The sequence below is a fragment of the Felis catus genome, chromosome A1, assembly GCF_018350175.1.
Source record: "Felis catus isolate Fca126 chromosome A1, F.catus_Fca126_mat1.0, whole genome shotgun sequence".
NCBI lineage: Eukaryota > Metazoa > Chordata > Mammalia > Carnivora > Felidae > Felis > Felis catus.
The window spans coordinates 175,803,596-175,828,557 of NC_058368.1; the positions used below are offsets into that span (position 1 = coordinate 175,803,596).

At 49.6% G+C, this 24,962-nt stretch overlaps 1 protein-coding gene across 7 annotated transcripts in view; it reads right to left on the reverse strand.

The window, feature by feature from the left end:
- LOC123379527 overlaps positions 1-24,962 on the reverse strand; it is a 261,601-nt gene that overhangs the window by 8,916 nt on the left and 227,723 nt on the right. For 2 of the 7 annotated variants that reach the window (XR_006584070.1, XR_006584071.1), the window contains 2 exons: positions 734-826; positions 121-276 (listed from right to left, as the gene is read on the reverse strand). Coding sequence is in view for 1 of the 7 variants with exons in the window: in XM_045035354.1 (XP_044891289.1) it covers positions 121-276; positions 734-826; positions 13,616-13,676; positions 14,856-14,912 (367 nt within the window). In the remaining 6 variants the exon portion in view is untranslated. Of the gene's footprint in view, positions 1-120; positions 277-733; positions 827-1,340; positions 1,540-13,615; positions 13,677-14,855; positions 14,913-24,962 lie in introns of all 7 variants that reach the window. The other 5 variants (XM_045035354.1, XR_006584074.1, XR_006584067.1 and 2 more) reach the window with 5 other exon arrangements.

A 24,962-nucleotide genomic window follows, 5' to 3' on the forward strand; every position in this document is an offset into this window, starting at 1 on the left:
GAAGACATTCCAGGGGCATGAACGGGTTTCACAGGGAGAAGCTCCCCACCCGTGTCCCTCCCAGGTCCATACTTCCCCTCCAGAGACGGCAGGTGCATACACAAGCATGTAAGGTCCTACCTGTGTCTTTGGCTGGGACACGCTCCGCCCCTCTAACTGTCCCCAGGAGAGGTTCCTGGAGAGAAGACTGGTGGCAGGCTTAGGAGCTCTGAGTGGCCGGCAGGTCGTACGTATGGGCCTGGGGGTGGAGGCGATGGGCAAAATCCAACCAGCCACCTTGCAGTTGGAGTCAAAGACGCGCAATGACCAGTTAAGAGGAGGTAGCCTGTTCTGAGCGCTTGCCACATGCAGGCCACTAACAGCCACCCCCGAGGTCACCCGAGGTCATCCAGCGACCGGTGTCAGAGATGAGCGTCCAACCCTGCTCTGTTCACTTCCAAAACCCAGCGGCTTTCCCCATTTGTGTTGCAGGAAAATACACATGACATAAAATTTACCATCTGAACCATCTTTAAATGTCCCGTTCAGTAAGATCAGGTTCATTCACATCGTTCCACAACCACCACCACCATCCATCTCCAGAACTTGTGCATCTTCCCAAGCTGAAATTCTGTCCCCACCAACTCCACATTCCTCCTCCCCACCCCCCGTGACCACCTGCTCCTTCCTGTCTCTACAGGAAGTTCCAGGCCCCCACCCCACCCCCCGCAACCTCGTATAAGTGGAGCCATACCGTGGTTGTCCTCCGTGACTGGCCTGGTTCACCGAGTGCGACCATCTCACCTCTCCATCTTCGTCGGGTTTTGCCAGTTGTCCCAGCTCCACGCTGCACAGTGAAAGGACACAGTTCAGAATCACACGTTGCACTTAGTTGCCACATCTCTTTTGTCTCCTCCCATCGGCAGTAGTCTCTCTTTAAGGCTCCAGGTCAGAGGGCGCCTGAGCGGCTCAGTTGGTTGGGTGTCCAACTTCGGCTCAGGTCGTGATCTCACGGTTCGTGGGTTCGAGCCCCGCGTCGGGCTCTGTGCTGACAGCTCAGAGCCTGGAGCCTGCTTCGGATTCTGTGTCTCCCTCTCTCTGTGGCCCTCCCCCACTCACACTCTGTCTCTCTCTGCCTCTCAAAAAAAATAAAAATGTAAAAAAAAAAAAATTTAAGACTACAAGCCAGATCTTTGGTAGAATATCTCTTCAAGTGGGTTTGTCTGATGACTGCTTAGGATTAGCTCCCAATTCTGCTTTCTCCTGTCCCTATTTATTGGTGCACATGTTTATTTCTGTCTGTATGGACCCATGGATTCCTGTTTCACTCAACGTTTTGTACAATCTGGTGCCATCATTACCTCTTTCGGTGTCGGATTGTCCCAGATTTGGCTGCTGGGCAGCGTTTCAGGCCGGCTTTTGCATCCGTGTCACATCCCTCCATCTGTCCTTGGCCACCTGCTTACTTTCTGACACAAGGAGGTGGTCGAGGCTTATCTCGTGCTTTTCCGGCTCCTGCCCTGGGATCTGCCGTTTCTCCAAGAAGCCTGATTCCTTTGTCTGGTATTTAAAAGTCAAATCTGGGGGCGCCTGGCTGGCTCAGTTGGTTAAGTGTCCCACTTCGGCTCGGGTCATGATCTCGCGGTTCCTGGGTTCGAGCCCCACGTCGGGCTCTGTGCTGACAGCTCAGAGCCTGGAGCCTGCTTCCGATTCTGTGTCTCCCTCTCTCTCTGCCCCTCCCCCACTCACGCTCTGTCTGTCTCTCTCTCAAAAACAAATAAGCATTGAAAAAAATAATTAAAAAAAGAAAAGTCAACTCTGGATGTGCCACAACTCCCAGACCCTCTAGGGGTTCGTTCGAGTTTCTCTCCTTCCCTTAAGCGTCATTCTTTCTCTAGCCTCTCCCACTAACCTCAATACATTTGCACTGGAACAGTCCCCTCTACACAGAACCTCCTCCTGTCATAGCCAACACCCCGCCCCCAGACAGATGGCCTCCCACCTGTTCAGGCTCTGACACCCCATACTGGTCTACCGCCCCCTGTGCCCGTCTCCACGGACGCTTACCTAGTGGCTCAGTAACCGTTTGTAAACCCCTGACCTGAGCCCTGCTGAAAGGTCAAGTTCTTCCTGAGTTGGAACCGGCCAGGGGTGGTGACAATGAAGAAATGGCTAACGTAGTGAATCATCACCATGTGACAGCCCCTGCCAGGCAGGGCAGGTGACTTGGCTGTCTTCGGGCTTGGCTACAAGAGGAGACGGCAGGGTCACCTCCTGGAGAGTGCCGTAGAGCCGCGAGAGAGCAGGTTTTGGGGGTCAAGCTAGCCCTCTGCGTTCTCTCTGTTCACGTTATTTTATTGTGTCCATCCCACTGCCCATCCGCCTTTCATGTCTCTTGCTATGGCTCCGTGTCAGCCCCTCGGGTAGCAGGCCGCCTGTCTTCCTGATGGCTGCCCAGGACTCATTCTTCATCCCCCCAGCAAGGCCCCCTCAAGCATACCCAGCAGGTTGGGGTAAAGGCTTTGTAGCCACGTGCACGAGCGGTAGAGACCAACAGAAACTTATTTATAGTCCATAAGTTACTAATAAAGTCCATAAATCTTACTAAGTTCATTCCAAGCACAAATCTCCCCACAGAGGCTTGGGCAGGGGTGGATGGAAACAAAGTGAACATTATTGGACAAAACCCCCGTAGGAGGAGAACCGTGATACGTCATTCCACTTCCCCTCGCTAAGCCTGTGCCGGGAACACCCTGTGGATGGAAGTGGCAAACCACCGCCATCGGACCTGGAGACCCAGGCCCACCTCTCTCCTGCCTTGGCCCGGCCTCCCGCCTCCCTGCAAGACCACATCTGCACAGCTGACATCGGTAAAGTGGTCCTTTACTATCAGCAAAGCCTGTGGCCCCAACCCTCACACAGGACTCTAGGGAGACAGGCCGGACCACGCGGGGGGCTGTTGGCCCAAGCCAGTTCTGGGTTGACATGACCTTGAACCGAAATCAGCTTTAAGAAGGCCAGCTGTGGGGCACCTGGGTGGCTCAGCCGGTCGAGCGTCTGACTCTCGAGTTCGGCTCAGGTCGTGGTCTTATGGTTTGTGGGTTTGAGCCCCAAATTGGACTTCGTGCTCATGTGGGGCCTGCTTGGAACTCCCTCTCTCTGCCCCTTCCCCTGCTCGCACGTGCCCTTTCTTCCTCTCCCTCTCAAAATAAATAAACTTTTAAAAAATTAAAAAAAAAAAAAAAAGGCCAGTTCTGCCTGTTTCCCTCGGTCTAAACCCTCCTCCTGGAACGTGTCAGGCCGGTAAGGTGCAAGGTGTCCCCTCTCCCACCTGGGGCAGAAGAGAGAGAGGGTGTGCAGCAAGAGAGCACGTGGGCCCCCAGTGCTGGAGCCCAGGACATGTCAGGCCAGAGAAAGCCCCATGCCGGGTGACCACGAGGAGGGAGGGACAAGAGAAATGGAGAGGACTCTTCCAGAGCCAGTAGAACAAGGTCTTCCTCTCCTTATTTGCCTCCCACTCACGAAAGAAAGAAGAGGAAGATGCCCAGCCTGCCCTCAGGGTGCAGAGCCAGCTCTGAGTCACTCTAATCTCAGGAGACGGGCAGAGAAAGGTGATAACTGAGAGCACTGCACCTGAGCGTGGACCGGTATCTCCACGTGAGCCCCGTGGCCCAACAAGGGCCCTGGAATTTGACCAGTCCCTGCAGCACTCGTCCCCTGGCGAGTGGGGGTGTCCTTAGTGGGATCAGACCCAGGGCGGGCTGGCCCAGGGAGACAGGAGCAGACCTTCTGCAAATCTGCCCAGAGTTGTAAGAACCAGAAACAGGAGGTGTGCAGTTCCCGGCCATTGCCTTGGGGACGGTTCTTGAGGGCCCTGATATGGCAATGCCTGTGGACTTGGGGCCCATCCATTTGTGAGGAGTGATACAACCACATCCTCGAGGGACAAGGCACCCCAACCTCTACCTGTGTTATCTGGCAGCTTTTCTTGCTCTGTGGGCTCTGAGATGTGGCACTCTTGTCATGGCCGGGCTGTGTGGGATCAGGAGAGGAAAGGGCAGAGGAAGGAGAGGAGGGGGGAGAAGGAGAGGAGGGGGGAGAAGGAGAGGAGGGGGGAGAAGGAGAGGAGGGGGGAGAAGGAGAGGAGGGGGGAGAAGGAGAGGAGGGGGGAGAAGGAGAGGAGGGGGGAGAAGGAGAGGAGGGGGGAGAAGGAGAGGAGGGGGGAGAAGGAGAGGAGGGGGGAGGAGAGGAGGGGGGAGAAGGAGAGGAGGGGGGAGAAGGAGAGGACAGGGGAGGAGGAGAGGAGGGGGGAGGAGGAGAGGAGAGAAGGGGGGAGAGGGAGAGGAGAGGAGGGGGGAGAGGGAGAGGAGAGGAGGGGGGAGAGGGAGAGGAGAGAAGGGGGGAGAGGGAGAAGGAGAGGAAGGGGAAGAGGAAACAGCAGAGAACAGGAAGCTCAGAAACCAACCCCACCCCCCATCACTTAGCCAGACTCTGCATCATTTATTGAAAGAGAGGGTTTTCTGGGAGCACCGCGCAGGGGAACATAGTAAGTGCTCATTAAATACTGCTATCACCCCTCGTAGTGGCGGCAGAGTCGCAGAAGCTGTCGGTGATTCATTCAACCACGAAACACCCCAGGACACAGAGCAGCCATCATTGCCCCCATTTTACAGATGAAGCCCGGGGTGGGAAGCAACCTGGCCCACGTGGCCCCACAGCCCCGAGGGTGGCAGAGCCAGAACAAGGGCTTGTCTGCTACGGCAGGTCCCGGGAGCCCAGCCCAAGGCACGGACTTGATCTGGCCAGCAGGCTCCAAGAGACCCGGGGACAGGGGAGAGAGAGATGGGAGATGTGGGCACAGACACAGCAGGGGCGTGCGAGAGAGGAGGCGGGGGATCTGAGGGGAAGGGGGTCAGAAGCAGGCTCACCTGCCGGAGAGGATAGGACAGGCGCAGGAAAGGAAGTGGAGAGAGGCCCTCGGAATTTGAGGGTCTGCAGCCTCCATCCGAGCTCTGGAGTGAAGGCCGCCTGGGTTCGTCCACCACGTGGACCCCTCAGTAGCTGGGCGACCTTGGGCAAATCCCTCCTCACCCTCGGAGCCTCCACTGTCGTCCTCAGTGAAATGGGGGAAAGGGCAGTCCGGTCCCTCCTTCACAGGCCGCGGGGGTACGGGGCGGGGGGGGGGGCACGCAGCTCTCAGTCACGGCCTGTCAGACCCAGCGAGACGGGTGAGCCTAGGGCAGAGGTGGAGGCCAGACGCCTGTCCTCCTTGGACACGTTCCATGCAGCATGTCGGGAAGGGGGAGCCGGGGGACCTGTCTACCTGGAAGACAGGGCGGGCGGGGAACACCGTGCATTTTCCTAGACGAAAAGTGTCAGAGGAGACCCTCCCTCACCTTTCAGAGGAGCTAGGTGCTAGGAGCTAGCCCCAGCTCCGTCGCTCCCTCCCTGTGTGACCACGAGCCAGTCACTGGTCCCCTCTGAACCTCAGTCTCCTTATCTATAAAACTGCTTTGAGGACGACAGATAATCTTAAACAGCAACTGTTAATATTAAGTTTACCTGGGGAGGCAAAGTAACAGCGGTGTGGGGGGGGTGGGGAGGAAGCACTAGACCTTCAGAGAGATCAGGGCCCAAACCCCAGCTCTCCGAAAAAGCAGTCAAGCAGCCAGAGGCAAGCTTCTCAGCCTCTCTGTGGTGCGAATAACTGCGAAGATGCATGTGAAGCCCTTAGCACAGTCTAGTAGGTAGTAAGGACTTAAACCATGGTAGCTGCCTGCCTGTTTCCCTCTCAGCCCGAGCCTGATCCGGGCCTGACCTTGCCTTCTATCTCACCCCGCTTTTGTCCCCAGATTTTCAGCCAAGTGTGGCCTGAAAGCTGTCTTTGTGGGCCAGCCAGCCACCCAGGCCCAACCGCAGCTCGGGACTCATCAGTGCCACTACTATAAACAGACAGAAGCATTGTAAGTAAACAACCGCTCCCCAGTGGCCCTGAAGGCCGCTGGCCTCTCGAGAGGGGGTTTGGAGGGTGGCAGTCTCATTTGATTCAAAGAACACTCAGACCTAAGGGCAGGGTGGGCCGTGAAAGGCTCCCCGGCCCGGCAGAGCCCCAGTGGGGTGCAGAAAGCCAGAGGGCATCCAGGCGCTGTCCCTGACTTCTGTCTCGCCCACCCTCAGTGGGGCCTTGCCACCCCTGCCCTGGGTCCTTTCTTCTCACTGAGCTGTGCCCTCCCCGCAGTGAGGAGCTGCCACTCAGGGCACCCGCTCGCCTCATCCCCAGGCGTGACCACACAGCTGTACCCACAGCAGCGCACGCCCCGGGGCACCTTACCCACGCCGTCTGAGACCTTCACCGGCCCAAGGCGATGGGTGCCATCACAGGTAAAGAGGCTCCCTGCTGGTAAAACGGCTAGCCCCAAATCATAGGGCTGGGGTGACACGACTGGAATCGGAATCCACGTCTCGGCTGTCAGCCGTGCTCCACGCTGGAAAATCACTTCTGCCTGCCCTGGAGGCAGTCCTCGAAGCTTCGAGGGCTCAACCTTACCCTTCTTTCATCAGGGCAAGCGCACACTCGAACGACCACCCCCCCACACACACCCCCGCCAAACAAACAAACAAACAAAAAAACCCAAGCATGTTTGCTGAATGACTCTACAAATGGACCCAGAAAGCAGGATGCAAACGGCAAAGGTTTCTCCGGGGGAGGGGGGCGGGTTGCTCCGCACGCTGTTTCACAAGCACCAATGCATCCCACCCTCAGAACCACCTGAGACGGTTGGGGGGTCTGATTCTCGCTTTACAGCGGAAGAAACGGAGGACAGAGGACAGAGCTGAAGTGACGGGCCCGAGGCGCACGCTCTTAAGAGGCAGGGCTGAGTGCGTTCCTGGGGCTGGGGTCCTGACGCCTCACTCAGCCCCTCTGTGCGGTGAGGACCACAGGGTGGCAGGCCCCCTTGGAGGGGACCCCCAGACGCTGTCCCTTCTGGGTGACCAGCGCCCCTGTGGATGTGGCACAGCGCTGGGGATCATCGTGAGTCTGCTCAGTAAATGGATGCACAGATAAACAGATTACTTCCTGGACTCCTTGGAGTTCTAGAAGCATAGTATACGTGCTAAAAGCATGGACCCCGAAGCCACACTGCCTGGGTACCTCAGGGTTCTCATCTGTACAACGGGTTATATATATTTATGAATTTATAACTCTATGGCTGTCTCAAATTTGTTTTTGGAGCAAGTCACGGTTAGGTGTGCCTTTAAAAGTGTGCATTTACTAAGCTGGTATCTGACCACACTGATGTAAGCATTACCTCTTATATCTGTTTTTTTTTTTAATTTTTTTTTCAACGTTTATTTATTTTTGGGAGAGAGACAGAGCATGAACGGGGGAGGGGCAGAGAGAGAGGGAGACACAGAATCGGAAACAGGCTCCAGGCTCTGAGCCGTCAGCCCAGAGCCTGACGCGGGGCTCAAACTCACGGACCGCGAGATTGCGAGATCGCGAGATCGTGACCTGGCTGAAGTCGGACGCTTCACCGACTGCGCCACCCAGGCGCCCCAATATATCTGGTTTTATATAAGAGATTGAGTTCAGGCGCTGATCCATACCATTTGTGGGGGAGGGGGTCCCCAAGTAGTCTTGGCACTTTGAGCCACTTTTCTTTCCTTCTGTTTCAGGCGAAACGACCTGAAGGTGGTAATTTTAAATGCCAAAGCTGCGAATGTTCTGTGTTGCTAGGGAAAAGCTCAGAGCAAGCTTCTCGGACGCCCCAGGGCCAAGATAAAAATGGAAATGACTAGGGGGTGCTAGAAAAGCGCCTTGCCCAGAAGGGAGCTTGGAGCTCGGAGCGCGTCAGGGTGTGGAGAACTGTCCCCTCCCGAGAGCCGAGGAAGGGCCTGCAAGGCTTTGCCAAGGGACACGGCGGAGACCAAAGGCGAACTCCTTCACTCCATACACGTCCCCTGTGCCTCTGGAGCCAGGCCCTGCTGTCACTCACAAAGCGTCACCCCTGTGTTTGGGGAGCTCACTTTTCAACACGGTACACAGATGCAGAAATGAGACAGCGTAGCAGGACCTCCCAAGCACGCCACGGCCCTGCTTTCAGTTCCGCACATGGAAGGATGGAGAAAATGTCCCCCACCAGGACCCACCAGGGAGGACATTTTATTTCTTTGAAAGAAATATTTTGACAGAATGACTGGGATGGTGAGACCCTGAGCTCATGTTCACATGAAAAGGATACGACTTAACGGTACAGAGACAGGGAGACAAGGAAAGGAATGTGTCTTCTCCCAGGGGAAAGGGGAATAAAGACTAGATAAGAGACATGGGAAAGCTGGGGACCCCCGGGATGAAGGGCCAGAGAGAGACAGCCCAGCAGGAGGATGACCAAAGAGAACATGAGAGAAGGGGTTCTTTAGGGCTTTTTATTGTGGAGAGCACCATGGCATCCCAGGCCTCCGGCCCATGTACCGAATCTTGCATAAGTTTGCACTCACCACTGCTGTCACTGTGTGAGTGGATGACTTTGAGAGCTCTCGGAGGGGCTGGGGGCGTTTTGCTTTTGAAGTAACAGCTACCCTATGCCAGGCGTTATTCTACGTACGTGACGCAACTGACACATTTAATCCTCGTGACAATTTTGTAAGGTTAATCCTATTATCACCCCCATTTTCCAGGGGAGGAAAGTGAGGCACAAAGAGCACAGAGAACCTTCCCCGAGGCTCATAGTTCCTGGGCAGCAGACCCAGGATCCAGCCCAGGCCAGCCCGGCTTTAGGCCTGGGAAAAAGGACCCCTGTCCCAGGCCACACATTTCAGACGCTCCTGCTCTGTTCCTCCTCTGACCATGCCTGTCCCCGCAGGGCAAGGACCACGGACGTGCCCACCTGGATCCCATGTTCTTCCCTTCCCCCTACTGTTAGACCCACGGCCTGGGTACTCAGTATGCCAGAACTCCCTTCCCAAACGGCTCTGTCAGGTAAGACCGGGGTGACCCTGATCAAAGTATGCTGAAAGGAATGGACACGGGGAGCTCCACAGTGTCCATTCCGGCCGACACGCAGTGAGAAACTCACTCTGTCCGTCTGCTCCAGCTGCCATCACAAACTGCCACGGACTGGTGGCTTAAACAACAGAGATTTATTTTCTCACAGTTCTGGAGGCTGGAAGTCCAAGGTCAGGGTGCCAGCGTGGTCACGTTCTGGGGAGGGCCCTCTTCCCAGTTTGCAGACAGCCACCTTCTCACTGCGTCCTCACATGGCTTTTTCTCAGTGCTTCACTGAGGAAGACAGACTTCAGACGCCCTGGTGCCTCTTCCTATAAGGGCCCTAATCCTATCAGATCAGGGCCCTCACTAACCTTAGTCACTTCTACAAAGGCCCTGTCTCCAACGTGTATTTATTTTTGGGACAGAGAGAGACAGAGCATGAACGGGGGAGGGGCAGAGAGAGAGGGAGACACAGAATCGGAAACAGGCTCCAGGCTCTGAGCCATCAGCCCAGAGCCCGACGCGGGGCTCGAACTCACGGACCGCAAGATCGTGACCTGGCTGAAGTCAGACGCTTAACCGACTGCGCCACCCAGGCGCCCCAAAGGCCCTATCTCCAAATACGGTCATGTTGGGGTTTAGAGCCTCAACGTACGAAATTGGCAGGGGAGGGTGGGAGGGAACAGGGCCAAAACATTCAGTCCATAATGCTTACCAGGAAAAACACGGGAGTCTCGGTGGTGGGTGATTCAGGCGCAGCACCCGAAAGCTGGTGGACGCTGCTTGGGGTTTCATTTGGGGGAATAATATCCAAACATGAACCAAGGGACGGGACTCTGGAGCCTGCGTGTGGAACATCACTGCAGGAACAGCAATACAGAAGAGGAACTTCCTCCCCTCCACAGGGCTGCGCAGGCTGGTGTTCAACGGTGCCACCTTGTGGCGCAGAGAGGCAAGAGCAAGAAGGGATTTTGACTCTCCAGTTCCCTCTGCATCTGGTATTTCAGAAGCAGGACAACGGAAAGCCCTGGGTTTTCGGAAAAATCAAAAGCAAGATATTACACTTTTTCACAACAGAGTTTGAGGGGGAGGGAGCATTCAAGTGATTAACTAGAAGAAATATGACTAGATTTGTACCCTAAGCTATTGGTATAACTCCTATCGGTTCCACAGGAAATGAATGTATCGGCATAGCTGTTTAGCAGCTTCGTAAAGAAGTTTTGTAGGGGCGCCTGGATGGCTCAGTCGGTTGAGCGTCTGACTTCGGCTCAGGCCGGGATCTCACAGTTCATGAGTTCGAGCCCCGTGTCGGGCTCTGTGCTGACAGCTCAGAGCCTGGGGCCTGCTTCCGATTCTGCGTCTCCCTCTCTCTCTGCCCCATCCCCACTCATGTTCTCTTAAAAAAAATAAATAAAACATTAAAAAATAAAAAGAAGTTTTGTAGCCATTCAGACTGGCTACTCTTTTAATACATTGACAGCACACAAGAGCATAGGCACAGCTAAATATCCAGAGTGTGTGGTGAGCCTTTAGCGGCTCTCTCATAAAATAAAATGCTTGAAATGCTTTTTAAAAGCGAAAACCCAAGACAGAGCCATTGTCTAAGGTCTAACCGGGGCAAATCACCATGTTCAGATTTGTGCGACCAGGATCCCTAAAAACGGTATCAATCTTGGGGCACCTGGGTGGATCAGTCGGTTAAGCGTCTGACTCTTGATTACAACTCAGGTCATGATCTCATGGTTCGTGAGTTAGAGCCCTGCACGGGGGCTCTGGGCTAACTCAACTTGGGAATCTCTGTCTCCCTCTATCTGTGCCTCTCCCCTGATGATCTCTCTCTCTCAAAATAAATAAATAAACATTTAAAAAACTGTATCGATGATCTGTTGAAAAGCAGGCTTTAAAAAAAAAAAAAGTAATGGTTTATAACAACAAGACACCCCTACATACCTATCAGAATGACCAAAATTCAAAATACTGACCCCAAATGCTGGTGAGGATGTGAAGCGACAGGAACTCTTATTCATTGCTGGTGCGGTAGCTACTTTGAAAGCCAGTTTGGCTGCTCCTTACAAAACTAAACATAATTTTACCATACAATCCCACGATAGCGCTCCTTAGGTATTTGCCCAAAGGAGTTGAAACCTTATGTCTACACAAAAACCTACCCGCAGCTGTTTATAGCAGCTTCATTCTTAATTGCCAAACCTTGGGAGCGACCAAGATGTTCCCCAGTAGGTGGGTGGATAAATAAACAAACTGCGGTGCATCCAGAAACTGGAATATTATTCAGTGCTAAAAAGAAGTGAGCTGTGAAGTCATGAAAAGACATGAAGGGAACTTAAATGCAGATCACTACATGCAAGAAGCCAATCTGCAAAAGCTACACAGTGTATGATTCTAAGTAGGTGACATTCCGGGCAAGGCAAAACTACGGAGACCATGAAAAGATCAGAGGTGGGGTGCCTGGGTGGCTCAGTCGGTTGAGCGTCCCACTTCGGCCCAGGTCATGATCTCACGGCTCGGGAGTTCTAGCCCCGCGTCAGGCTCTGTGCGGACAGCTCGGAGCCTGCAGCCTGCTTCAGATTCTGTGCCTCCCTCTCTCTCTGCCCCAACCCACTCGAATTCTGTCTCTGTCTCTCTCAAAAATAAATAATCATCAAAAAAAAAAAAAAGAGAGAGAGAGATCAGAGGTTGCCAGGGTTAGGTGTGGGGAGGTGAACAGGCAGAGCACAGAGGAATTTTAGGGGAGTGAAAATACTCTGTACGATATGATCGTGGCAGATAGGTGCCATTATACTTTGTCCAAACCCACAGAATGCACAAACCAATGGCAAACCCTAAAGTAAACTATGGACTTGGGGGGACTGTGATGGGCAGGGCTATCCTTGGTCACAAATGTCCCACTCCGGTGAGTGATTAGTTGATGATGGGTGAGGCTATGCATGTGTGGGGTCAGAGGATATGTGGGAAATCTCTCTGTCTCTCCCTCTCAATTTTGTTCTGGTCCTGAAACTGCTGTAAAAAATTAAGGTCTTAAAAAAAAAAAAGTAGTAGCAATGTAGAATCGTTGAGTCGTTTTTTTAAGAGTCAAGAGCTGGAGCTCCACGTCAGACGAGGAAACGTATTCTCCACCATTCACTCTTTAATTTTGGTAATTAATTCCCTGTTGTGCAAATATCACGTAGACATCATTTCATGTTACCCCTTCCCGCAATTATAGAGACTGAGCAGCAGAGAGGTTCCAGTGAATTGTCCAAGGTCAAATAGTAAGTAATGATAGATGTAGGAGTCCAACCCTGTTTTGCCACCACTCAGCCTGTCTCTCCGTAAAGAGGACGTGAAGCCTGCAGCAGGCGTTAGGAAAAGTCTGAAAGTTGATTTCAGATACCTGCTAGGAAGGCAATGGCTCGTCTGACATCTCGATTCGGGATTCAGGAATGCAGACACAGTACTTAGTCCTAAACCTGTCTACGGACAACCACCAGAGAATACTTTCCGTCCAGTTGCAAGGGATTCGTGCCCAAGACACATGAACTCAGCAAGAAACTGCATCGCATGCCTCAGAGTCTGCAGGCAGCCCAAGAACATAGCAACCGAGAATACGATGTCTCCTGTAGCCCCCAGGCCGACGTGTGGGCGGAGCTCATGGCCTGACTCGGGCAGCACTAAGGAACCATTATGTGACTGTAACAAATGGAAAAATCCATATTTCCTTCTGGAAATAAATCTCAGCCCTTAGGTGACACCAAGTCCACTGGCAGGGACTCCATGACCTTGGGCAGGCGCTCGCTGAACTCCCTGAGACATTCATAGCATAATCAAAAGGACACACACGTCAGTGCCCATAAAGCTTCCCCGGGGTCGGGGAGAGACAAACTTTGGCAACGGTGGCATTTTATTAGATGGCTGCCCCGTACAGTAAAAATAACCTTTGCATTTGGTAGCCAGATCTTTTTTTTCTTCCAAATTGCTTTTGCCTTTCATTAAACAGCCCAATCCAGAAGAGTCTTTCCTTTCATCACAGAGTGGAAAAATTCTCGGTGGCATTCTCCCAGACCTGGGGCCCACCCACTCACGAGTCCCAAGGGCCCCACACGCCCTGATCAGGTGACTCTGGGGCATTCGCTGCACATCATCTCAGGAGGTCTACGTACACAGCTCAGTTCTGGCTACTCAAAGATGAGAGGAAGGAGGAGAAACACTTCGGGGACCGACAATTTTGTTGTGGTTTTATAACTGACCTTTTTTTTTTTTTTTCTTTTTTAAACAATCTGCCCAGGGAAAAAGACAGAAAACTTTTCCACTATTGCTTGGGCAGCTCATGAATGCGTTAGGTCAAGACTCCCGGGCATGGCGTCAGCGTGATGGTACAGCGGAGGCAGCCTGGGGCACCGGCGTCAGGAACACACGGCCCCTCTTTCACGGCGTTTGTGAAGAAGGGAGAGGCCACGCAAGCTCTCCTTCCTCTTGCCCTTCTCCCTGAGTGGCACCAGTTCCTCCTTTTCCCTAAAGGAATCGAAGACCAATTCCACACCTGGAGACATGTCTTCCCTGCCCCCCCCCCCACTCTGGTTAATAACAGATTTTAAACGAATGGTTCCAATCTCCTGTGCAGAGTTCCAAATAACCACGTAGCTACCCTACCTTCGAGGAGGGGGGCCAGAACTCCCTGCCATTTGAAGCATGGGCTGCACGTGGCGACTTCCTGCAAAGAAGAGGTATGGCAACAGGGGGAAAGGGTGACCTCACGGAGAAGAAACCTGACAAAGCCTACCTTGGCCGGGCGATGAAAGTCAACAGCAACCGTGAGAAGTCACATTGATGGTATGTTCCCTTGACATGATGTGATGTGAGTGGCATTTTACCTCTGTGGTCTTCCTCCCCAAACCTATAACCTCATTTTTTTTTTTTTAACGTTTATTTTTGAGACAGAGAGAGACAGAGCATGAACGGGGGAGGGGCAGAGAGAGAGGGAGACACAGAATCGGAAACAGGCCCCAGGCTCCGAGCCATCAGCCCAGAGCCCGACGCGGGGCTCGAACTCCCGGACCGCGAGATCGTGACCTGGCTGAAGTCGGACGCTCGACCGACTGCGCCACCCAGGCGCCCCTATAACCTCATTTTACTCATGAGAAAAATAACGGACAAACTCCAGCGAGGGGGGTAGGGGGCATTCTACAAAATGCCTGACCAGTATTCTTTCAACTGTCAAGGTCATCAAAAACCTGATGGAAAAGGAAAATCTGGGAAACTGTCACGGCCAAGAGGAGCCTGAAATGACATGGTCACTAATTGCCATGCAGAGTCCTGGGTGGGACCCTGGAACAGAAAAAAAGGATACTAGGGAAAGACCAAAGAAATCTGCATTGCTATTAGTTAATAACAATGTATCGATGCTTGTTCATTAATTGGGACAGATTCACCATGCTAATATATCAATAATAGGGTCAACTGGGCATGAAATATATGAAAACTCTCTGTGTTGCCCTTACAATTTTTCTGTAAATCGAAAACTGAAAATTTAAAGTTTATTTAAAAACAATGAATGGCTTTGGTTTTGCCTCTTGCTCCCCTTGTCTGCCTTCTCCTATGACCTTCTTAGCTGTTCTCACAGTCTACTTGATGTACTTCTGTGCTTATCAGTTTTGCTTCCTCCCTCTGGAGAGATCTATACAAGTTTAGTCCATCAAGCCAGTCATTGACCCAAAGACGGACACACCAGTATCTCCCAGTCCTCCTCAGGCATTCTTTTTTTTTCAACGTTTTTTTATTTATTTTTTGGGACAGAGAGAGACAGAGCATGAACGGGGGAGGGGCAGAGATCCTCAGGCATTCTTAAGGGAGCTCCCAAGGGTCTGGGGCCAACACGTTGTTCAATACTTACCGCACAGCTACTAGGCTAAGTCCGATATTCACAGGAGCTGAAATTCTCCACTGGTTCCTGTTGGAAGTTATGAGTGATAAATCAATCATCATAATAATGATGCTTATGACTTGTGTGACTTGTGCACTGCCAATATCCTGTGGACCGTTTCGAAACGCAGATGATACAGAAGCCCTCAGGCCTATTATAAGTCTGCCTAATTTGCCTATTAACACGGAAACAGAATCACACGATATTTGGCCCTTGGTGACCAACATAATGCTTTCAGAGTTCATCCATGTTGTCACACCTACCAGGTACTTCTTTTTATTGCCAAATAATATTCCATTGTATGGAGACACCGCATTTTGTTATCCATTCATCAGTGTATGGACTCTTGGGTTATTCCCACTTTTTCCTATTACGAATAATGCTTCCGTGAACATTCGTGTACTGTACTAGTTTTTGTGGGGATATATGTTCCCATTTCTCTTGGATACATCCCAGGACTGGAATTGCTGGATCACATGGTAACTCTCAGTTTAACCCTCTGAGGAATTGCCAAGCTGTTTTCCAAAGTGCTGTGCTATCTCTATTCTCACCAGGTGTCTATGAAGCTTCGAATCTCTCCACCTTCTTTCTAAGACTTGTTCCGATCTACCTCTGATCATAGCCATCCTAGCGGGTATAAAGTCACTGGGGCTTTGATTTGCATTTTCCTGATGACTAATGATGTTGAGCATCTTTTCACGTGTTTATTTGGCCACACGCACACCTTCTTTGGAAAGCTGCCCATCCAAAATGCTTTGTCCATTTTTTAAAAACATTGTTAACGCTTATTTTTATTTTTTATTTTAATTTTCATTTTTTTTCATTTTTTCATTTTATTTTATTCATATTTTGCTTTCCTAGAAATAAATCTCGGCCCTTAGGTGACACCGAATCCACTGGCGGGGACTCCATGCCCCTGAACTAACTCCCTGAGACATTCACTGCATAATCAAAGGGACAGACACTTAAGTGCCCATAATTATCCCGCAAGCGGGGGAGGGTCAGAGAGAGAAGGAAACACAGAATCTGAAGCAGGCTCCAGGCTCCGAGCTGTCAGCACAGAGCCCAACGCGGGGCTCGAACCCACAAATCACAAGATCATGGCCTGCGCCAAAATCGGACGCTTAACCGACTGAGCCACCCAGGAGTCCCCGCTTTGTCCATTTTGAAACTGGCCTGTCATTTTCTTATTGAGTTGTAATGGTTTATATATTCTAAGTGTGAAGTCCCTCATCAAACATATGATTTGCAAAATTTTCATCTCGTTCTGTAGGTTGTCTTTTTTATGTTCTTGTTGATGCCACCTGAAGTACAGAAGCTTTCGGTTTTAACCATGTCCAGTTTATTTGTTGTTGCCTACACTTTTGGCGTCATGTCTAAGAAAGTAGGGTCTACTTATGAAGATAAAAAGCTTCTGCACAGCAAAGGAAACAACAAAACTAAAAGGCAACCAACGGAATGGGAAAAGATATTTGCAAATGACATATCGGACAAAGGGCTAGTATCCAAAATCTATAAAGAGCTCACCAAACTCCACACCCGAAAAACAAATAACCCAGTGAAGAAATGGGCAGAAAACATGAATAGACACTTCTCTAAAGAAGACATCCGGATGGCCAACAGGCACATGAAAAAATGCTGAACGTCGCTCCTCATCAGGGAAATACAAATCAAAACCACACTCAGATATCACCTCACGCCAGTCAGAGTGGCCAAAATGAACAAATCAGGAGACTATAGATGCTGGAGAGGATGTGGAGAAACAGGAACCCTCTTGCACTGTTGGTGGGAATGCAAACTGGTGCAGCCGCTCTGGAAAACAGTGTGGAGGTTCCTCAAAAAATTAAAGATAGACCTGCCCTATGACCCAGCAGTAGCACTCTAGGAATTTACCCAAGGGATACAGGAGTACTGATGCATAGGGGCCCTTGTACCCCAATGTTTATAGCAGCACTCTCAACAATAGCCAAATTATGGAAAAAGCCTAAATGTCCACCAACTGATGAATGGATAAAGAAATTGTGGTTTATATACACAATGGAGTACTACGTGGCAATGAGAAAGAATGAAATATGGCCCTTTGTAGCAATGTGGATGGAACTGGAGAGTGTTAAACTAAGTGAAATAAGCCATACAGAGAAAGACTGATACCATATGTTCTCACTCTTATGTGGATCCTGAGAAACTTAACAGAAACCCATGGGGGAGGGGAAGAAAAAAGAAAAAGAGGTTAGAGTGGGAGAGAGCCAAAGCATAAGAGACTCTTAAAAACTGAGAACTAAGGGTTGATGGGGGGTGGGAGGGAGGGGAGGGTGGGTGATGGGTATTGAGGAGGGCACCTTTGGAGATGAGCACTGGGTGTTGTATGGAAACCAATTTAACAATAAATTTCATCTATTGGAAAAAAATAAGAAAGCAGGGTCTAATCCAAGGTTACAAAGATCTATACCTCTGTTTTGTTCTAAGAGTTTTATAGCTTCAGCTCTTCCATTTAGGTCTTTGATTCATTTTAAGTTCATTTTTATATATTATGCAAGGTAGAGGTCCAAGTTCATTCTTTTGCATGTGTGTATCCAGTCATCCCAACACCACTTATTGGAAAGATTATTCTCTCTCCAATTTAATTGTCTTGGCAATCAGAAATCAATTGACCGTAAATGTGAGGGTTTATTTCTGCAATCTCAATTCTATTCCACTGATGTACATGTCTCTTTATGATGGTACCACACTGTTGATTACTATAGCTTTCCAGGACGTTTTGCAATCAGTAACGGTGAGACTTCTAACCTGTTCTTCTTTTTTCAAGATTATTTTGGCTACCTGGGGTCCCTTGAATTTCCGTATGAATTTTAGAATCTGTTGGTCATTTTCTGCCAAGAAATCACCTGGGTCTGACAGGAATCGCGTGGACTCCGTAGATCAATTTGGGGAGTATTGCCACCCGTATTCATTTTCTAGAACTGCCACAAAAAAAGCACCACAAACTGGGTGGCTTAAATAACTGTATCATCTCACAGTTCTGAAGGCTAGAAGTCTGAGGTCAAGGTGTTGACAGGGCTGGCTCATTCTGGGGGCTGTAAGGGAGGGTCTGTTCCATTCCTCCCCCCAGCTTCGGTTGTTTTCTGGCAATCTTTGGCATCCCTTGTCTTGTAAATGCATCACTCTGATCTCTGCCTTCGTCTTCACATGTTGTGAAGATGTCCTTTTATAAAGACACCTGTCAGATTGGAATAGGCCCACTCTAATGATCTCATCCACACTTAATCATCTGCAAAGATCCTATTTCCAAATAAGGTCACATCACAGGTACTGGAGGTTAAGATTTCAACATCTTTTGGGGGAAACACAACTCAATCTGTAACACCGTCTTAATTAACAATGTTAGGTCTTCTGATCCATGAACATGAGATGTCTTTCCATTTATTTGCGACTTCTTCAATTTCTTTCAACAACGTTTTGTAGTTTTCAAAGTATAGGTTTTATACTTGGTTAAAATTTTTCTTGGTATTTGATTCTTTTTGATGCTATTATTGTCAATGAAATTGTTTTCTTAATGTAATTTGCACTTTACTCATTGCTACTATATCAAAATAAATTTGACTTTTGTACCTTGATCTTGTATCCTGCAACCACGCTGAGCTTATTTATTGCTTCTAATAGTTTTTTAGTGTATTCCTTATGTCATTCTATCTGCAAAGAGATAGTTTTATTTCTTCTGCTTCTATCAGGATGCCTTTCTTTCATTTTCTTGCCTATTACTTTTCTTTTGCCCTGATTTCTACATCATTTGTTTCTTTCTTCTTCGTGTGGTACATACTTCTGTAAGCCATCCCAAATCATTTTGTAAAAGATGGGATATAAATTAACACATTTAAAAATAAAGCTCATTATTAATACAATCTGTTTTTTTTTTTCAATTCACCCAGAAGCCCTGAATTTTGACAATGAATCTTCCTTGATTCCACTGAATTTTTAGAGGCCAAAAAAAAAAAAAATATCCAAAATTCCTGATGATCTAGCAACTTAATTATCTACCAAATATCGAAGGATGATGACATCAACCATCATCCTTCAAAATGATGCTTTGTAAGAAGGGCAATATATAAATATATTTCATCCTATAAAAACACACTAACTTTTTTTAAGTATTATAAACAGTACCAGATTATCAGATCTTTAAGAAAACTCTAGGGACTGCAAATTCACAAAGTGGTCTGTGACAGGTGGTGAGTGCAAGTTCATTGTTTAATGTCTTTCTTTGCCTTCTCCCAGGGCAGACCTGTGTCTTGGCTTCATTTCTAGCTCCAGCACTGGTACTGTCCCTGACATATAATGAGTATTTAGTGAATATTGGTCAATTCTAATTCAGATGAGCTGATTTGTTATCTCTTAAGAAGAACATTTCAATGTATTTCTGATCTCATGATTAGAAATCTCAATGATTTTAACTCTGAAAACATATTAATACTTCCATCACAATTTTAATGGTGGCTAAGTTGACCAGATGTACACCACTTCTAGGCTGTGGAACAAACGAATGGGAAAGTAAATTCCCTCCTGTTACTCATCAGCTGCACGGACTCTGCACTGGTATTCTCCAAGGATCAATCGGCCTCCCCCTCCCCACCCACAGGGCTGATGCTGCATGGGCAGATCCAGGAATTTTCTTCTTTGCCCAGAAGAACGGCAGGAGGGTTCAGTTCACGGGACACCGTATATTTCTATGCCACTAAGCCTCATCATTGCTAAGTGCAAGGGCTTTCATGATTTATTGCCTTTTATCCTTATCCTAGTTATTTATTTCTGGGCAACAAAAGGGCCCCAAACTTAGTGATGTTATTATCCTATCACATTTTGTGAATCAGGAATTTAGCAGGACACATCTATGTGATTCTTATGCCCCATGTGGCATCCACTAAGGTCAGTCATAATCAGTTTAGGTGGGCTGGTCTAGAGGATCCAAGATGGCTTTAATTATATATCTGGTGACTTTGGGGGGTGGGGGCTGGCTGGAAGGCTGGGATCAGTTAGGATCATGAACCAGAGTGCCTAAACATGGCCTCTCCAACTTTGGGGCACTCAGAGTAGTTGATTTATTGCATGACAGCTCAGAGCTCCCAGAGACAAACTTCCACGAGAGAGGGGGTAGAAACTACCAATCTCTTAAGACCCACGTTTGGAAACTGACACCACATCACTTCTGCCATATTCTATCGGCCAGTCAGAAGCCCACCCAGAGGTATAGGCCCCATCTCTGGACGAATGCAAGGCCAAGGAATTTGGAACCACTTTTAATCCATTACAACCCTCACCTCCCACTCACAATCCCTTTCCTCATAGGCAGCCTTTCTGTGTGTTTAATGTGTATCCTTGAATTTGAATGCAGTCTGTTCCAGAAATTATGTCAATTTGTGTGTACATTGCTTCCCTTCCTCTGACTGACGGGAGCCTCCAGGGACGGCCTCCTGAGTGGCCCGGTACTCCCCTGCCACAAACAATGCTGAATGAGCACTTTTTCATATGACCCTTTAGGCTAGAGTGTCTCTGGCCCGTATACCAAGGGTTGGCACATTGCCTAGCCAGCAGCAGGGAATTCACACGGTTAACTTGCACCAGCCCTTTCAGACTGCTCTGCAAAATGGCACACCTGACCTCACTCCCTTGCAGAGAACCAGAGTTCCCCTCCCACCCGCACTACGGCCAACAGCTGGCGTTACACAACCTTCTAATTTTCACCCATCGGATGGATATACACAATGAAGTTTCATGTTGAACCTTTTTTAAAAAAATTTTTTTACATTTTTATTTGACAGAGAGCGACAGAGTGTGGGCAGGGGAGGGGCAGACACACACAGACACACACACACACACACACACACACACACACACACACACACACACAACCCAAAGCAGGCTCCAGTCTCTGAGCTGTCAGCACAGAGCCTGACGTGGGGCTCGAACTCACAAACCATGAGATCATGACCTGAGCTGAAGTCGGACACTTAACTGACTGAGCCACCCAGGCACCCCATGTTGGACTTTTTAAACAAAGCCTTCTCTCCTCTTGGGAAAATACAAGGGAAGGGAAGGAGAGGAAGAGGCAGCTGGCTTCCCAGGCAGCTTGCCTGGAAGGAGTCCATCCCATAAGGCCAAGGCTGGCTGTGGCTATCTCCCTGCACATCCTGGGATCTGAGGGAGGGTGGACCACAGGGCCTCCGAGTCACCAAGACTCCTCCTCCCCGTTTCTCTCTCCTCCCTTTCCTGGGACCAGAGACTTTAACTTTAGGGGGAACTATATCGTTCTGTTTTAATCTTTAGCCTCCTGTGCTCTCTCTCCTATTCCTCCCTTTCTCCTTCCTGCTTTCCCCACAGAACAGATGTGGCCCGAGCCCAAATTTTTAGGAAAATCTGCTGAGACGCCAGCTGCCTTTCTCCGGAACCACGGAACCCCTGACCCCTTCGACTGTTAGGTTTCATCAGAGGACCTCGGATCTCTGGCCAGAATATTTGCACTGAAGTCAGCAGGGCCCTCTAGCTATTAAGATAACTTGCTAAAATCCCTGAAGATTTGCACAAATAGAAGGAAGAAGGAGATGCTATTTTTTTTTTTAAACACTGGCTCCAGTTAGAGACAGTTTGTCTGGAAGGAGTACAGAGTCACTGGATTCTTCACAGAGAGTGCATCATCTCTTTCGGAACTACATGGACTAAGGGAGATGCACAGACAAAGGAGTTAAATTGTTCTGATTAAGAAAGGAACAGCAGGGGCTCCTGAGCAGGGGCTCAGGTCATGATCTCGGGGTTTGTGGGTTTGAGCCCCCTGTCAGGCTCTGTGCTGACAGCTCAGAGCCTGGAGCCTGCTTTGGATTCTGCGTCTCCCTCTCTCTCTGCCCCTCCCAGCTCATGCTCTGTCTCTCTCTCTCTCAAAAATAAATAAATGTTAAAAGTTTTTTAAAAAAGGAAAAAGAAAGAAAGAGAAAGGGACAGCATTTTGGAACTTGGCCAGCAGCTGCATGCTGACCGCTGGAGGAAGCAGGGTTTGCAGGAGTCGACCCAAGGACTTTAGGGCAGAGTAATTTAGTCTGGAAACGACACATCTTGGTTAACTGCAGACCTTCAGGAAACATCTGTGAAACTTGACAGCTGTGTGCTGGTGGTCAGTGAAAACCGGCATTAGGTTGACAAGGACAGAAAGAAAGAAGGAAACAGTCCGAGGGGAGAGAGAGGAATGGGATAGAGTGCTCAGTATGAACAGGAAATCAGAGGCAGGAAGTGACCAATAAAGTAAAACCCCCTGCAGTGGGGAGTGAGGTGGAGTGGGGGAGGGGGCGATGGGGTGCTGGGAGGGCTGAACAGGGGTCAGGGGGTGGGATCCGGGAACACTTGGGAAAGATCCCCAGGCTCTTCCATAATTCGTGGAATGGGGTTCTCAGGAAGGAGGACCCCAGAACTGTGAGCCTGGGAATATGCAAACTTGAAGACATCTGGGACACACACATGCGCGCGCATGCACACACACACACACACACACACACACACACACACACACATCTTTCTGCAGGACCAAAGATCCTAGAGCAGCAGTCCTCAACCTTGGCAGCATATGTGAATTATCCAGGGGTTTTAAAAACCTGCCGAGCCTACCCCTCCACTAAACGAATCACATCAGAATCTGTGGGATAGGACCCAGGCCTCGGGTTTTCAAAGCTCCCAGGAATACAATGTCGCCATTAAAAAAAGATGTCCGGGAAGCATATTTTGTGACTGTACTATTAACTGAAAAAACAGTGCTCACAAACGATTTTGTCCAGTATTACCCAATTTTTGCAAAGATTTTTAAAGCTCAGGGGTGCCTGGGTGGCTCAGTCAGTTAAGCGTCCGACTCTTGATTTCGGCTTGGGTCATGCATGATCTCAGGGTTCGTGAGTTCAAGCCCTGCATCGGGCTCTGCATTGACAGTGCAGAGCCTGCTTAGGATTCTCTCTCTCTGCCCCTTCCCTGCTCACACACGTGCTTTCTCTCTCTCTGCTTCTCTCCCTCTCTCTCTGTCTCTCTCAAAATATATAAACTTAAAAAAATTTTAGGGGCGCCTGGGTGGCGCAGTCGGTTAAGCGTCCGACTTCAGCCAGGTCACGATCTCTCATTCCGGGAGTTTGAGCCCTGCGTCAGGCTCTGGGCTGATGGCTCGGAGCCTGGAGCCTGTTTCCGATTCTGTGTCTCCCTCTCTCTCTGCCCCTCCCCCGTTCATGTTCTGTCTCTCTCTGTCCCAAAAATAAATAAACGTTGAAAAAAAAAATTAAAAAAAAAAATTTTAAAGTACAGGCGGATGACATCTACCCCAGAATGTTGACAGTGGTTTTTCTCTGAATGGAGCTATTATGGGGTAGTTTGCGCTAATCTGAATTTTCCTAAATTTCTATAAATAAATTACTTTTACAATGAGAAACACTTAACGAACTGTAACCATTTGTGCTCACCAGCTCCGAGGTGGCGCTCAATGAGCCCCACATCCTGGCATTCCCTGCTGCTGTGTATATCCTCTCACACTGAGTCAGGGATGGTCAGTGTGACCAATGGAACACCGCAGAAGAAATGGTGCATGACATCCAAGGCTAAGTCATAGGACAGTGTGACTTCCACCTTTTCTCTTGGATCATTTTCTCCGGGGGATGCCAGCTGCCATGTTGCGCGAGGTTGCTCGAGCAATCCCACGGAAGAGCCACGTGGAGAAGAAGCGAGGCCTTCACCACAGCCAGCGTGCCCTTGCCAAACATCTGAGTGAGCCACCTTGGAGGCAGGTCTCCAGCCCCAGTCCAGCCTTCGGATGACAGCCACCCCAGCTGACAGTTTGACTGCAACCTCATGAATGCACAGGAACCAGGTCGCCCAGCTAGGCTGTTCCCGAATTCTCGATTCACAGAAACCGTGAAACACAACCAATGTTTGCTGTTGTTTTAAGCTGCTAAGTTTTGGGGTAATCTGTTTTGCAGGAGCAGATAATGAATATGAAGTCTGGTACCAGAAGTGGGGTGCCACTGGAACATAAAACTAAGCCAGCAGAAGCGGGGAGGCCTCTGAAGAAAGTGGGAATGTCGAAATGGCATCAACTTGGCAGAAGGGGGATGTTAGTGAGGATTTAAAGGAAAATATGGGGCGTCTGGGTGGCTCAGTCAGTTCAGTGTCCAGCTTTAGCTCAGGTCATGATCTCACCACTCGTGAGTTTAAGCCCCACGTCGGGCTCTGTGCTGACAGGTCAGAGCCTGGAGCCCGCTTTGGATTCTGAGTCTCCCTCTCTCTCTGCCCCTCCCCAACTCATGCTCTGTCTCTGTCTCTCTTTCAAAAATAAACATTAAAAAAATTTTTTTTAAATAAAAATAAAGGAAACTATACTGGAAATGGAAGAAAAGGGACTTCCGTTGTGGAGAGGCAGACATTTAGCAACAATGCAGCAACACGGATACTAGAGAACGTACGTAACAAATGGGGTGATCCAGCTAGGGATTCTTCCAGGCAAGCCCAGCTGTTGGGATCCTCCACTAAAGGTATCTTCCTCCTTACACATATAAAAGAATCAGGGCATGTGGGCCTGCCCTTGGCCTCTGGGCAGGTCTCATCCAGCCTCATGAGCTGTGCCCACGGGCCTCCGTGGAGTTGATGATAGGTAGAAGGTTGTGACTCTTGCTGATCCCCAGATTGGGTCTCAGGGAGCTTGGGAGTAAGACAACATTGTGTCCCCAGAGTCTAGAGCAGATTAGACCCTCAACATATTTCTAAGGAAGGGGAGGGAAGTGGAGGGGACCCAAGGGAAGTACCGAATCAACACCTCCGCCCTGCCCAGTGGCTTGCACGGGCCACGAGAAGCCTGTAAACTGAATGACACAGCAATACGGACCAGAGCTAGGGTGCACTTTGGGGTACCTGTGCCCCTCGATGGTGGGGGTGGGTAGCCTGGATAGGATCTGCACACTGGAGGGCTAACATGGAGATGTTACTCTAATGACAGAAGCCACTAGCCGGCATGCTGTCCAGATGATGAGGTACAGATGGCCTGGACTTTCAAGTGATTTACCTTTACTT